Below are 15,285 nucleotides of genomic sequence, written 5' to 3' on the forward strand. Positions count from 1 at the left end.
AGGCCCAAGGTAGTAATGTTCAAACACTTGACTTCCAGTAAATATTTGAGGACTGTCTGGCAGATGTATCTTAAGGGCCAGGATTCTTAACCATTAGGCCAGGCTGATTCTAAGTGGGCTTTTATTATTTATTTATTTTATTATTATTTTTTTTAACTTAAATTCAATTAGCTAAGGTGAGGTCACTTTTAATTCCTCCACCTCTCCTTGCCACACCTCTTCACAGTCCAAAGGTACTTTTCCCTCCCTCCGCCCCGCCCTGTGCTTCAACGTGCCGGAAATTGGGCCGCTAAGTACTTCCGGTGTAGCAAAGGTCGGCCCCGGCAAGATGGCTGCCCCCTTGGAGCTCAGTTGCTGGGGAGGTGGCTGGGGGCTCCCATCGGTGCACAGCGAGTCCCTGGTGGTGATGGTGAGGCCGCCTTGCGGGCCAGGGCGCAGGAAAGATGGGCGGGGCCAGAGGCGCGAGGCTGGCTGGGTCTGGTCTCCGCCGCTCGCCGCGGTTCCCTGCGGCGCTGCAGGGCCGAGAGTGGCCGGGGAGCTTCTCGCTGCACTGCGCTGGCTTCCTTACTCTGGAGTCACAGCCTGGCCTGTGACCCCGCCAAGGCCTGGCGGAAGAGTCATGGCTTTCCCGTTTGGCTTCGAGTCTTCTCAGCCTTGCAGAGCTTTCTGGGCGGTGGAATTAAAAGCCAAAGCTGGGTGCACGCGCGCCCAGCTCTACATCCCCCAGACCTCTGGGGGAACAGAGTCCCCGAAACATGGGCAGCTGACGCGCGGGTCCTCTGCTAGACAGCCGGAGAGGGACACAGCCCGCGTGTCAGGCGTTTCTGCCTTATGGGGACCAGGCTGTAAAGTTGCTCTGTAGATTTGCGCTGCGTACTCAAGCCTAATGTTTTATTGCAAACTTTGTTTCAGGCTTACGCCAAATTTTCTGGTGCACCCTTGAAAGTCAATGTCATAGATAACACCTGGAGAGGTTCAAGAGGTACAGTGTAAACATTTTAATACACTTTCCTGCTGTTTTTGAAATTACTCCCCCTTCCTCGCCGAATTTAAACCTGTGAGGTATACAGCCATGGAATACCTTGGGGTTTAGTTTCTTCTTACCATGACCTTGGCTTTATGTTGCTTATGGTTTGATCATTCTGAGTAGTACTTTAAAATATAAGCCAGATCAGTGGAAATTACGAGAAATGACAGTGTTCTCCAAAACTGCATTGTGAAATTGCAAAAAACTAAGATGAGCTTACTCATTAACCCCCCTCCGAATGGCAGTTGGTGTAGTTTTTAGGGGATCAGAATCCCTTCAGAGGAAGTAGAAACATTTCTTTGTATGTGACTGTTTTTGGTTATAGGAGATGTACCAATTTTGACAACTGAAGACAACATTGTTTCTCAGCCTGCAAAAATACTAAACTTTTTAAGAAAACAGGTGGGTGGTTCATTTTTAACATGTTCCCTGCATGTTACTTAAAAACAACAAAAATAAAAACATTGTAAAGTTTTTTTTTAATTTTTTTAAACCAAATCACTAGATAATTGGAGATACCTCAGGTTTGATATAAAAATGGACTTGAGAATTACTGCTCTGAATCATGAGTTGTATTGTGATTTGAAAGTCATATAGTGAAGTACACTCAATTTATATTTTCATATACTGTTCTGGATTTAAGTTTAGACATAAGCAGATTCAATGAAGCCATCTTCAAGATTACACTTACTGATACGATTGTCAATTTAGTCACAAAGCTTCTACACACTTTCTGCTGCATATGACATCTGAGTTCCCACCAGCTAGCAACTATTTTATTTTTAAAGAACACTTAACTAGAGAGTTGCAATTAAATGTTTCATGAAGTAATGTATCTAAAATGGGCGAGCATGTAAAGATTTGTATAATGTATCCAGAATATTTAAACATGTAAAGACTTCTTTAAATACCAAAGTTATAATTGGGTTTGACAATACTTCTCTTAAAAAAGTCAGTCCTATGTCAACAAAATTTAGAACTGTTTTAAATTGGGGGGTTTTCTTTCTTTTTTCATGAGGAAAAATGCAACTAATTAGAACTTTTTCCTTATTATTAAAAATAATAGCTTCTGTTTATTAAGTTTGCACTATATGGCAAGCACTAACAAAACTAGGTCATAAACAATCATTAAATAAGAGCAGTTAACAAAAACAAAAACAAAAACAATATTTACTGACCTTACCATGTGTGTGTGCTGTTGTGCTAAGAATTTTATTTGCATCAAGCTGCATTTGTCACTGATTTTATATTTATCTTTCTGCCTTTTAATATCTTATTTGCCATTTTTGAGGAAGAATATTATTTAGCTTCCCTGTTTTGGGATGCCCTTGACTTCTCAAGTATTTTGGTTTTATGTTTTCTAATAGAAATATAATGCTGATTATGAACTCTCAGCAAAACAGGGGGCAGATACCCTGGCTTACATTGCTCTCATCGAAGAGAAGCTTCTTCCTGCAGTGGTAAGCATTGGTATTGTAGTGACCTACTAAAAATATCCTTCAGCCTATTTAGAAGGAGCATAGTAAAAACGGCTTAAGAGAGGAAGTTTCATTTATGTATTAATCTTGATTCTGTGTTACTGTGCAACTGGATTGTTAGACATTCAACTAGGACATGAAACAATGAAGTGAAAGGTAATGTCATTTTGGAAATAAATTTATTTATGGAAGATGGAGTTTGGTGCTCCCATGTATAGAAATCAGCTAAGTATAGTTCATTCATTCAACAAGTATTTATTGAGCAGATATATGCCAGGCCTTGTTCTGGGTGCATGGGATACAGCAATCAACAGATGCATGTGTTTAAAATCTTGTTTTATACTTGAGTCATTCAAATTGGGAAAGTTAGATGAAGCTACTTTAGACAAAGATGTTTATCAAAAACTTTCACTTGATCAGATGACCTTTCTTTTAATAAAAGAACATGCTTGTAATGGGTTTGTTTTTGATTTTGTTTAGGTTTTTTGATTGGAGGGGGTTGTTTGTTTTTTGTTTTTGTTTGGTTTGGTTTTGGTTTTTAGTTGTTTTTGTTTGTTTTGCAGCTTCACACATTCTGGGTTGAGAGTGACAATTACTTGACTGTGACAAAGCCATGGTTTGCTTCACGAATTCCTTTTCCCTTGAGTTTGATTCTGCCTGGAAGGATGTCTAAGGGAGCACTAAATAGAATTCTTCTGACCAGAGGAGAGCCTCCTCTCTACCACCTCCGAGAAGTGGAAGCTCAGGTATGGTTGGGATTACTTTCAAAGCAAGGGGCTTCCAGAGGAGGAACACGAGAGGCAGCAGAGATGAATGTACCTAAATGCCTGCCTAAAAGGAGTTCTAGAGCATCCTTCCTACTTTTGAGTTGTTATTTTGTCCTTATTAGATATACAGAGATGCCAAGGAGTGCCTAAATCTTCTGTCAAACAGATTGGGAAAATCTCAGTTTTTCTTTGGAGATACGTGAGTGCATTCCCTTCAAAATCATTCTGATGTTTTGTATGCATGTAAATCAATAAACAGTTACCTAAAGCAAGTCCTCTTGCCCCCCTTTATGAGTTTTTTACTTTAAGAAAAAGATTTAATGGATTACTCTAGTGAACTTTTTCTGTCCGTGGTAATCAAACATTGACTCCATATGCTATCTGTGTGAATTTAAAATATCAAAGGCTATTCCCACCCTGTCTCTTATTTGTACATAACACTTGTGAGTAAACATGCATCTTTACTTTATAACTTTTCTTCTAAATAAAATAAATGGTTACAGTATTTAAAAAACTACTGAATATAACCCTCATTCATTGCATCATTTTATAAGCAAAAATATGTAGTAAACCTTTTAAAAGGCTATATTATATACTCCAGAATTGGCAAATGGATTTGAGAAAAAATATTTTTAACATAATCCCAAATGTGTTTTTTAAAAAATCCTTAATTTTTTTTAGGCCATCTACCTTGGATGCCTATGTGTTTGGTTTCCTTGCGCCACTTTATAAAGTACGCTTTCCTAAAGTTCAGTTACAAGAACATCTGAAACAGCTCTCCAACCTGTGCCGCTTCTGTGATGACATTCTAAACAGTTATTTTAGGCTTAGTCTTGGAGGTAAGCTGGCCCCTCTTCAGCTAATCTGTGTTTGCGTAGAATATCTGCGTATTTTCCAATGGACATATAAGCAAAATTCATGACTTACTGAAGAAATTTGTGTGTTGTCTGTAATGTTGAATTGTAGCACTTAAAACAGTTGCATTTTTCCAAATTTATTCCCATGCGTTAGTTCTACTTTAAATAGAGAAATAGACGTTTGCCTTTTGTCTGTTCTTCTAGATTTTATACATTTCTTGCCTCTTGTTCTTCTTTAAAATTGCCCCTTTGAAGTGGATCATTTTCTTCTAAAAGTTAACCACAGGTATTTATTGAGTCCCTGCTAAAAGATAGCATTTATCCTAACGCAAATGGGCAATTATTTTAAATGTTGCTTCTAGCATTTTCCTGCGTGAACAGGAATCAGCAGCAGATTGATTTGGGGGAGGTACACTCCCATGATTCCACTACTTGAAAACTGGTTGCATCAGACTGGAGGTATTGTAAATAGAGGGTACCCGTCACTTAGGATATGGTTCCTTGGGAGTGTGGGACCCTGTGCTTAAGTGATCGGGATACGAAATTTGTATTGGGAGAATTGGCAGAGACTGTCCTTTTAAAGAAACAGAAGTTACAAGGGTAGCTGGCTTAGGGACAGTTTCTTTTTCAGGGTGGGTTGTGTGTTTGGTAGAGAGCGAGGGGTTAGCAGTTTGAGAGTCATGAAACTAAGTACCTTTCAGCCTTGTTACTCTGGAACAGTGATTAGCAAACCTGGCTAGAGGACAAATACAGAATTTTGGCTCCTTTGTCAGATTTACTGAATTAGCATCTCACAGGCATGGAGCCCAGGAATCTGTATTTTTTTAAGTCCCTCCAAATACTGTGAATGCCTGGTTGGGTGCCGGATCGGAGTCGCTGTCTTAGAAGGCTGTCCCAGTCATTGTGACTGAAGGCTTATTTGGTATGAGTGGGGAAAAGGTACAACTCGAATTTGAGAAGGATATGAGGACTGCTGTGCTCTTTGACTAACTACACTTGCTAACTGCATAATACTTGGCTGTCTACTTAATAGACTAATTTAGTCTTTTTGTTTAGGGTTTGGTTTCGGGAGCATTACTATCTCTTTTAACTTTGCCTTTAAACCCATAATTGTTTTTCATTTTGCCTGGTTTTATTTATTTATTTTTGGAGGGTGGCATACTTGGGAGGGTGGAGAGACTCAAAATTCTTTCAGTCTAAACAGCTTTTCAAAATTTTCTGTCTTTCTGATTTCTGTCCTGGCTTCTTAGGCATCTCTCCTGCTGGACAAGAAATGGTAGATGCAAATCTGCAGAAACTCACACAGCTTGTAAATAAGGAATCCAACTTGATTGAAAAGGTCAAGTTTATTTCAATCATTATTTTATAGTAGTTTAGTATTTTCCTTCCTGAAATTAATATTATAACTTTTAATTGTAAAGTTAATATGCATTAACTTTACCCTCTTAGTTTTTTTTAAGAGTTTATTTTTTTCCATAAAGCTGCTGAAATATACATTTATTAAAGTTGTACATAATACAATGTTTTGAAGCCAGTAGTGGCCTGATTACTTTGATAGTGGTATTGGGTTTACTTTTACCACATAATTAGTGATTTTTCAAATTAGGAGACCCAAAAGCCTGGTCTTAAAAAAAAAAAAAAAAAGACAAAACTAAAACACTTCTTTGCTTGTCTGTTTCTGTCTCTGAAGGATAACACTTCTTGAGATTATAAGCACCTGTGCTTGTCCTTTCTGAATAGCACTATGATGTCTTTTTCTTTCTTCTACTCAAACTGTGTTATTTTTTTCTCCTTCCTTTCCTTCTCTGTTCTTAATGTCGCTTATGGTTTTTGGTCTTGTTGTTGTTTTTAATCAGTGGGCATATTTTGCCACTTTGAGTTTGCTCATTCGATAAGAGAGATATTGAGGAAGTACATAGGGGAGATAGCCAGTAATGGAAATTTCAAAGGTGATTCTAGTTGAAAAAATGCAAGAGACTTACGCATTTTCCCCAAATGTCTGATGAACTTGCTTTTTTTTCTTATACCGGTGAATGATACTTCCTTTTTTCACTAACCAGTGAGGCACTGTGGCCTGATAGCACTGGCCCTCAGTTCCTGAGGTCTTAGTAACGGCACCGTGTTGTGTGAGCTTTTGAGTTGTCTCACTAGTCCTCACAGCCGCTCTGTGTACACAGCTACTCCATCAGCCCTGTTTTACAGATGAGGACAGTGACACTTCGAGAGTAGTATATGTCACCTACGTAAGGTCATTCAGCTGGCTAGAAGCAGAGAGGGTATTTGAACTCTGGAGACTGGATTCCAACATGGGCTCTGTAGTTAGTCAGCTGCAAATGAAGGAGATACCTGGAACTCTGAATCCAGTACTAGTAGTACTAGTTGCCAGAAACCTCTGCCTCTCCCTGGCATGACCATTCTGTTTCTTCTTACAGTATTTCATGTGTTGTTAGAACATGAGTAGTGAGTAGAACTGAGCAGTAAAACTGTAAAAGACCAGTACTAAAGTTTAGGTGGGCTGACTCCATGCCAAGTTTATCTTCTTAGCCCAACTCAGTCAATCCCGTGAGAGGAAATATGCTGAGTGTTTAAATGTGGGTCATAGAAAAATTATGTAGATTGTTTTAGACACTTAACTGCTAGATAGGGGCCATCCAGTAGAGTTTTCATTTTCTCTGTGTGGCAAATTCATGACAACCATGTAGAGGGAACCACGAGATACCTACCTGTGCGGAAAGGGCACCCAGGAGGCACCCAGTTGTATCACTTGGTACACTTCTATCTTGGGTCATCATCAATATATGAAAGCTTCCTAACTCTAAGTCAGGCACTCCGCTGTCCACCCGTTTCACATCTGCTCTCGGTGTGGTTCACTGTTGACTACCAGTGTTGGGACAACAAACCTATTGGCTACTATTGTTCACCATTTGGACAGAAAATATAGAGCTTAAAAAAAGAAAGAGTAATATTTGAGGGACTTAATTCTTGTAAGAAAAAAGCCTGACAACACAATTGATTCAAGGCGTTCACCAGGAATACTTTTTTCCATTGGAAGGCATCAAAGATGAGCAACATAGCTTTTATACATACACTGAGTTAGCTGGTATTTGGGGTGCAACATTTCGAGTTCTTGAGTATTTGTAAGGAAAAGGTTTCTCGGGCAGTCCTGGAACCATATGGTTCTGTACTCTTCCAGGCTATGGTTTGGACGGGGAGATCACAGTCCACACAAATGGTGCCACCGCCATTAGTCAGATGTATCTTTTGTACGTTCCACAGATGGATGACAATCTTCGCCAAAGCCCTCAGCTTCCTCCTCGGAAACTGCCAACACTTAAATTGACTCCAGCAGAAGAAGAAAGTAATTCCTTACAACGGCTATCGCCCTGACAGTCCTCATGCTTTGTGTCCAAAGTCATGTGATTGTTGCAGTCATCTCTTACACTACTTATGTGATGGCAAACAGAAAATGTCATTAGTAGGTATAAGGAAGGCTCTAAAAAGAAACTTTCTTTGACATCTAGTTTTTCTTAATTAGGAAGCTTGTATTTTAGCTTGGCAGTGCACTTTAGATAACATCAGAGTAAATGCTAAATGAACTTGGGGAAAAAAGAAAACACACTGTACTGTATATTTAAACAACAACAACAGCCTGCCTTAATCTTGGCAGATTTTTGCCTTTAGTTCACATGTTGCTGACCAAAACATACAATTCTGTTCTGAATGTGTGCTCTTATTTATTCAAGTTAATTTATTATTAATTTAGTTTTCTTGGAACAGTTTAAATATCTAATATGTGGCTCTGTGAGGCTTTTTTTTCTTCTGTTTAGAAATTTTGATGCCAATTTTAGACGTTAGGGAAAAATGTAATATTCTAATATTCTATTTACTTCAGTAGAAAAGCCTGTATTTAAAAAGCAACGAGGAATGTGCTTTTGAATTATGCTCTCAGAAGTGTAATCTTTTGGGTGATCAGTACTACACACACACACACACACACACACACACACATATATGTCTGAGATATATATATATGTATCACAGGTGGTTACATATAATATTCATCTGACTGTATGCACTTCAATAGAACATTGGTATTGGTGATGTGTTCAGTTAAGGTTGGCAAGGATTCTTTTAGTTTATTGGACCAATGGCAGCTTTAGATCTGTGTATTTGTTGTACATTTTTAACTCAAGTCCTCTCTTTCTTGGATTAATTTCAGGGGAACTGAGTATATTGGTCATCATTTATTATGCTAGGCTATAAAGTCTTACTGAAAGTTGCCCAACTGTCAGATACTACTCTGCTAGAGTGACAGAAGTACCTACTGTGTGCTTGGTCCAAGTTCATCATGCTTGACCCAGTGTTCTTTTCATAAAACGACTGTCACATAGTCAAAAGCTTTATGGCAACTTAATATTTTCCGTATAGTTGAACTACAGTTGAAGCATCTAATGGGGTATTTGGAAATAGTAGTAGTTTTTAAAGAGTATTTTCTATTTATTGGTTGCCAACCTGTTAAAGGATTTGCTGTGCAGGTGATTTTCCTTATAACAGAATCTCTCTAATTTTAGTGGCTGAGGTGCTTCCGTTGTCCTAAAACCACTTCTGGGGTTTTTAAAATATAGGATCATGTTTTTGATTAGTGTCTCAAAAGATTACTATGGTGCTCAGCAAATCTTACCACGTCGTACAGAAACCCCCATGTTAAGAAAACAGCTCTGTAGTCAAGAGACTTGCCTAATTGGAGCTGAATGGAGCTCAGCTGTGTTTGACCTAAATCCTCCCAGTTTGCTCTGTATTTAGGCAGCTCTTGATGCAGGAGTCTATAAGTCATTGTAAATATTTTTTCTCGAAAGTTTTAATTAAATGAGAAACAAGGTAGTCTTCAAAATCTTATCTGTTTGGATGTATTTAGGGAAAGTAACTAATGAGTTTCACATTACTTCTGCAATGAGTTTGTGTGCTTTGTATTAATTTTCTATTAGATTCCAGCAATCCAAAATCCGTACGAATATTCTATATTAAAAATCATGACCATAGGACTTACCGTCCTCTGGGATTGATGTATATTGGAGAAGGATGGTTAACACATTAATCAGTCTATTTATGCTTTAGTTAGGGTTGGTCTTTTTCAACTGTGATTTATGTTAAGCCTTCAAAGAAGCATTTGAAGTGGCTTAAAATTGTCAATGTACGTAAAACAGGACAATTAAAATTAGGTTTGGGAAAAATGAAAAATTGGGGGAGAAAGAGCTATATCAACCCTAACAGATTCTAAAATCAAATGGTAAATTTAACTCCCAAGTTTCTCCCTGGGCACAAAGATAATACTGGCTTAGGTAAAGTTTTCTGGGAGTAAAACTACTAATATCCATGCTAAGGATAGTGTGTTTAAATTTTTACACGAATGTAGAGATCGTGTTCTTATATCACAGAATTCAACCAATAAACATACTGTAACATTTCATGTTTTGAAAGTTTAATGAAAGATAGCATTCTAGAATAACATGTATTTGTCATTTTTTAGTACAAAAGACAGGTGTAATAATGATTTACTTCCTTTTGGTCATTCCTGCTTTGAATTGCCTTTAGACTTGCAGGACATAGGCTAGGATGTTTCCAGACTACCTTTCCTAAGATGCAAAATGTGATTTAGATAAGTGAGAATTTATATGGTGGGATTCTTAGTTGAGCATTTTGAGGATAAGCCAACAAGATGTCAGGAAGCTATAACTGAGTATAAAGCATTCCAGGGATGAGCCACGCATCGAAGAAGCTCTTAGAAAGAAAGAACTTTCCAGATTGGCCAGAGAGCTTGTGACCAGCCTGTCAGGATATGTTCTGGATAAAGTTTCAGTTGCTGAGATAAATGGTACACAGTGTTTAACAAAATACTGTGAGCTACTTTCTTGAGGACGTGATGGTGGAATATGACCAAAGGGACTGTGTTTGTGTTTATATTTGTTGGTATTATAGGATTAGAAAACCAGTCATATAATTCCCATAAGATAAAGATCTTCCATCAGTGGACGGCCACCAGTCATCCATAAGATTGACCATTTCTTTGAACACTAAAGACACTCGAAAAAGCATTGAGGATTGTCATTCCTTCACCATGGTTATTTTCCCCTGCAAAGATTAGCAACGACAAATTTCAGCTTAGGGTCGTTTGTATTATTTTGGGAGTACTAGAGAATTCAAGAGTTTTACAATAAATCCAAAGCATTTTGATTTGCATTTGTAATTTCTGTTCATTTAATATTGCTAGATTTATTAATGTGAAGGAATCAGGGAGCTTATTTCAAACACAGCTAAGTTGCAGTTTTCAGAAGTCTACAAAAATGGAAAGAAACTAGACATCAAAAGAGGCAGAAACGTATCAATGATTTTTTAAGGTGCCTTCATGTGATAATTGTGGTATTTAAAGTCAGGAGTATGTTTTCATGGAGCCTGTTCCAAGAATATATATCCACCAGGCCTATTGGGTTTTTTGACAGTTTTCCATAAACAGTCAAAAGTGTTAACCCTTTAAAACCAAAATATAAAGTCAAGAAGCTGAGTGATGGATACACAGTCACTGTACTATTTTTGGAACTTCTTGTGAGTCTGTATATCAAAAGGGTTTTAAAAAGTAAATTTATGATTATCTACATAAACTCTGATTTAAATCAAATGATTCAAACATAGTATTTAGTGTTCAGTTCCAGACAAACATATAATATAAATTAAATATAACTTACTTCCTTCTTAAGTTTAAAGAAAGAAACACCTCAGGTTTGTAATGACTGAGTATCTAAAGATCTGCTTTGCCCTACCAGAAAAGAAAAAACAACAATCTAAAACCAAGAACTCCAATTCCCTATAAAATATCCTATGATTTTATATTTGTAGTAGTATCTTCTTTCTGTGGTACCTGGGTTTACCTTTTTGGGTAAGATACATTAAGAAAAAGTTCTTTGTCTTCATGGGGTGGTAGTTCTTTGCTTTGCTGTGTTCTAATTACACAGTGTGATGAGGTGTGCACTAGGGCCATGCTTTGATGAAGAAGGTGCAGCATCTGTGTGTTTTTGTTCTAAGCTCATAGGGATTTAGTAATTGACTTCATCTTGCTTTGGTTATTTATATAATTGAAATCCTCACTTGATCTTAGCCAAAAGACCGAGAAGAGATTATAATTGAAATCCTGATCAGAGCCGCTGAGAATAATTTGGGTTTTGATTATTGTCTTTTGTATATGTTGTTGGCATTAAGAATTATCTTTTGTCTTTTTTTCTTGTTCAGCTCTGTGGAATTTACATTTGCTCTTTGGTGTTTTCTTATTTCTTAAATGGATTATTAAGAAATTTATTGTAAATTACATGAACTAAAGATTTGTAATCTGTTACCCTCAAAGGTTTTTTTTAAGATTTTATGTATTTACTTTGAGAGAGACAGAGCAAGCATGCACAAGTAAGGGGAGGGGCAAAAGTAGAGGGAGAAGCAGGCTCCCCACTGAGCAGGGAGCCATGCAGGGGAAACAGGGCTCAGTCCCAGGACCCTGGGATCATGACCTGAGCTAAAGGCAGATGCTTAACCAACTGAGCCACCCAGGCGCCCCTGCCCTCAAAGGTTTAACTGAAGTGTCATTAGATCTTCAGAAGGCTGATTTTCACAGAGTAAAGATGAAGTTTTGGGGTTTTTTAAGGGTTTTCAAAATATTTTAGCCCCTGTTGGGATGTTAAGCAGGGTTTGCTAGGAAGCCCAAAATCTTGCTGAAATGTTGTGTTTGCTAAGAGCCCAGGTTACCGGCCTTAGACTTAAAACCACTGTGATTGAGGTGAAGAGGTATTCTCAGAATCAAAAGCATACAGCAGTTATTTATTCCAGATGAAGAGGCCAGTGATTATGGATGAGAATTAACATTGTTGAATAATGGTATAAGAAAATGTAACTTTGAGCTGGACATTTGTAGAGAGGGGAATGTTGTGATAGAAGAATATTCTTAGCAAAACAAAGTAGTTTCTTTTAAAAAAATGACAGGAAAGCAAGTCGTTTTGTATCCTGATTATTATTAATGTGAAATTATACCATAAGATTTTTAAAAAACCATCTTTTAGTTACCTGGAGAAGAAGGTGTGTTTTGGCAGATTATATTGTTATTATGTGACTAGAGCGTTCTGTGGCCAAATAAGTTTGGGAAATGCTCTGTTAGGTTACTCTAGGCTTTTCTGAATCTTTGTGTGGTTTCAGTTTCTGAGAAGGGCCTATCTTGTCTGTGCTGTTTCCCTGATTTATTGTATACGGTTTGTTTTTTGTTTTGTGGGTTTTGTTTTGTTTACAATAGGTATCTTCTGGGATTTTTATTCTGAGAAATATACTTAGGGAAGCACTACCCTGGAGTGGTTTTGCCTGTTGGTGCTAATTGCAAAGGTTTCCTGTTGTCAGGTGCCCCTCTAGTGAGTGGTGATCAAAAATGGGAAGATAGGTTAGGACTCCCTTGGACCATGCAGTTGAAGGGAGGGGGAGCATGGGTTTAAACAGTTTGGTTATTTAGTCTCCTGTGAGGCCCCTGGTCAGTTAGTCCCTTTCCCTAGAATCCCAGCTGGCTTGGAACAGCTGTGCAGGGACATGACCAGGTGGCTCCAGAGAACTCAGCAGCATTTAGGAATCTCTGAGACAGTGGGGGCCAACTTGCAATTCTGGAACAAATTTTCAGATCATTTTTGGCTGTGCTTTAAAAGTGCCAAAAAGGTGATGGGATTTATAGCATTAAAGTCACATATAAGCTGCTGCTTTTATGCATATTTAAATATATATACATGTATATGCGCATATAGACGCACACACTGTTGTAGAAAGTTTACAGTTGCTTCAATGACAAAGCAAAAGAAATTTAATATTTTCAAGTTCTATTCTAGTCTGAAGCTATGTTCTAAACAAGGATTATATGTTTGTGTGTACATTTTCTAGAATAAGGGTTTACAGTTTTCATTAAATTCTAGGGGCTTCGATATCCTAAAAACTTTAAACATCACTAGACCTCCAAATTTCAGAGGACTAAGTGTATTTGATTTAATCTCAAAGTGTAAAACTGGATTGCTAATCAGGCATAAGGATGCTCTTTGTTTCTTCTCTGCAGAGTGTACAGTTGCCTATTGGAACTTCACACTTTGGATGTGTATTTGATGGAAAGCTTGCCTTTGGTCTTTGCATTGTGTAATGGTGAACATTTAACCATGTGAAAAGCAGTTGGGTCTTTGCTGTGATTCTTTAGTTTTCCTCATGCAAATTCAGAGAATTGCCTTTTCATCATTTACTTTACGTATCCCGGATTCTTCGAAATCAAGAGAAATGACTTGCTAGAGTTTGCATCAGTCCTCAGCAAGTCATGCACTTTACAGAGGGCCAGGCTCGCCTGTCGTTCTTCGGACTGCTGGCTCCTTCGCCTGCAATGCTGGGGTCTCTTCATCAGAGAAGGAAGGCTCTACCCAGGCTTTTATGTTAATTTCATGAAGATGAGCTTTATTCCTCTTCTGACTTAATGTTTTAGTTTTTCTGATAGGAAATTACATGTTTCCGTTTTTCTGTGCATCTTGAAATGGAAATTTGAGGTGTTTCTAATGTCACTTTGGCTTTCTAGAAGATTGAGCACAAAGAAGATTAAGAAATATATGTGTACATATATTGGTTTTGTTCCACCAACCTTATCTTTGGTAAATATTTTAAACATCTCTACTGGTGTACAAATACTATAGTTTTGTTGTAAAGATCTTAAAGCAATGTTGGTCATAATTGAAATATTCTGGTCATGCCTAGTGTGAATATATTTTACTCAGAGATTATGTATAAATACCCAGAAGTGGTAGTGATGATCAATGTTGTAAAGAATTTATTCTGATAAGTGAGAAACTGGATATAATGTCAAAATAGCTATTTTCACAATAAAATCTCAAATTGCCTGAATATTTATTAATTTCGTATTTAATGTTATTTATTCCCTGAGGTAAATATTTTCACTGGGAAGAATTTTTCAGCGGTTGAAAGTGGTTATTCAGTGCTGGGAGTGAACTCGATAGGAGGCTGTTCTTTAGAAAATGTTTATTCTTTCTATAGTGAGTTGAGATCCCTTGTGCTCTTTTTACCCCATGCTGAGGCAGGTTAGAGGCCGCCTTGCTCAGGCACTGGTATGCGAATGACTCAGCTCACACAATTTTTCAGGGTTACAGTTGGCTCATCTCTTTGGCCCTATAAATTTCTTTTCAATTTTCCCTTTTGCCCACCTAGACAGTCCAGCAGTATTCCATGTAACTGAATGGAAGGCATACACTGAGGAAAATGCAGTTTTAGTGAGGTGCTGGGGTGCATGTGACAGGGAAGATATTCATGTTTTTTTGCTGCCCCCCCCTTTTATAAATGAGGTAGGATACATGGGATAGAGAATCCTGTTATAACTTGAGTCAAGTAAGGGCAGCTTCCCTGAGGGGGTGAGTGTCTTTATCAGTAGAATTTATTTTTAATTGAGTATAACTTACATATAGCAAAATGCATTGATCTTCCAAATAGAGCTGTCAGCTATGTAAGTCTCTCACATAAAAAACTGGCTCCATCATTTATACTTCTATCCCCAAAGCACACAAATCTTAACTGCATATGAACTCTGGGTTCTAGGTGAAAGGTTCCTGGGGAAATTGAGGCAGAGGTAGTGATCGTGGCGTGCTTTTTGCCAGAGAGCAGGGAAGAAGAGTTGCTACTGTGGGATAATAGAAGTCTTTTGAGGAAAGACAACTCTTTGGATTTCTAAAGCTGAGAACCACACAACAGAGATCTCCAGAACTTTTGTTTCTTAGTTGCTGAGCTCAGAGATTCGACTTTGGTCTTAGGGTTGTTTGGGGACTCTTAGTGTGACGTCCTTCAGTGGATGGTAGATTATGACATGAACTGTGCTCTCTTTTTCCTCTGCACTAATAGCAGCTATCCCTAGGAAAGCTTTGAAGTTTCACCATCTTGGGATCTCGTCCTAAGTGAATCTCCGTAGGAGGAACATTGAGATAAAGGGGCACCTGCCAGATCACCGAGTGTGGCAAAATGTGTTTGGAGACAAGCATATATGACAACAAGAAGGAGAGTGCTGGGGAGGAATATAAGGATTTGTCTTTACTCAAAAGCAGTTTGTAATT

At 38.0% G+C, this 15,285-nt stretch overlaps 1 protein-coding gene across 3 annotated transcripts; it reads left to right on the forward strand.

Moving 5' to 3' along the window:
• The first annotated feature begins 314 nt into the window (after positions 1 to 314).
• Positions 315 to 14,071, forward strand: MTX3 (metaxin 3). 3 transcript variants are annotated; one of them, XM_044266335.1, is made up of 9 exons: positions 315 to 409; positions 913 to 982; positions 1,353 to 1,429; positions 2,395 to 2,487; positions 3,069 to 3,251; positions 3,395 to 3,471; positions 3,954 to 4,111; positions 5,380 to 5,468; positions 13,248 to 14,071. In XM_044266335.1, the coding sequence occupies exons 1-9, from the start codon at positions 329 to 331 to the stop codon at positions 13,326 to 13,328; spliced, it is 909 nt and encodes a 302-aa protein (XP_044122270.1). In that variant the 5' UTR covers positions 315 to 328; the 3' UTR covers positions 13,329 to 14,071. The 3 variants fall into 3 exon arrangements, with proteins under 3 accessions (XP_044122270.1, XP_044122262.1, XP_044122278.1); XM_044266327.1 differs by lacking the exon at positions 13,248 to 14,071 and adding an exon at positions 7,406 to 9,596; XM_044266343.1 differs by lacking the exons at positions 5,380 to 5,468; positions 13,248 to 14,071 and adding an exon at positions 7,406 to 7,488.
• Positions 14,072 to 15,285: the final 1,214 nt, after the last annotated feature.

Source organism: Neovison vison, chromosome 1 (genome assembly GCF_020171115.1).
Source record: "Neovison vison isolate M4711 chromosome 1, ASM_NN_V1, whole genome shotgun sequence".
Classification (NCBI taxonomy): Eukaryota; Metazoa; Chordata; class Mammalia; order Carnivora; family Mustelidae; genus Neogale; species Neogale vison.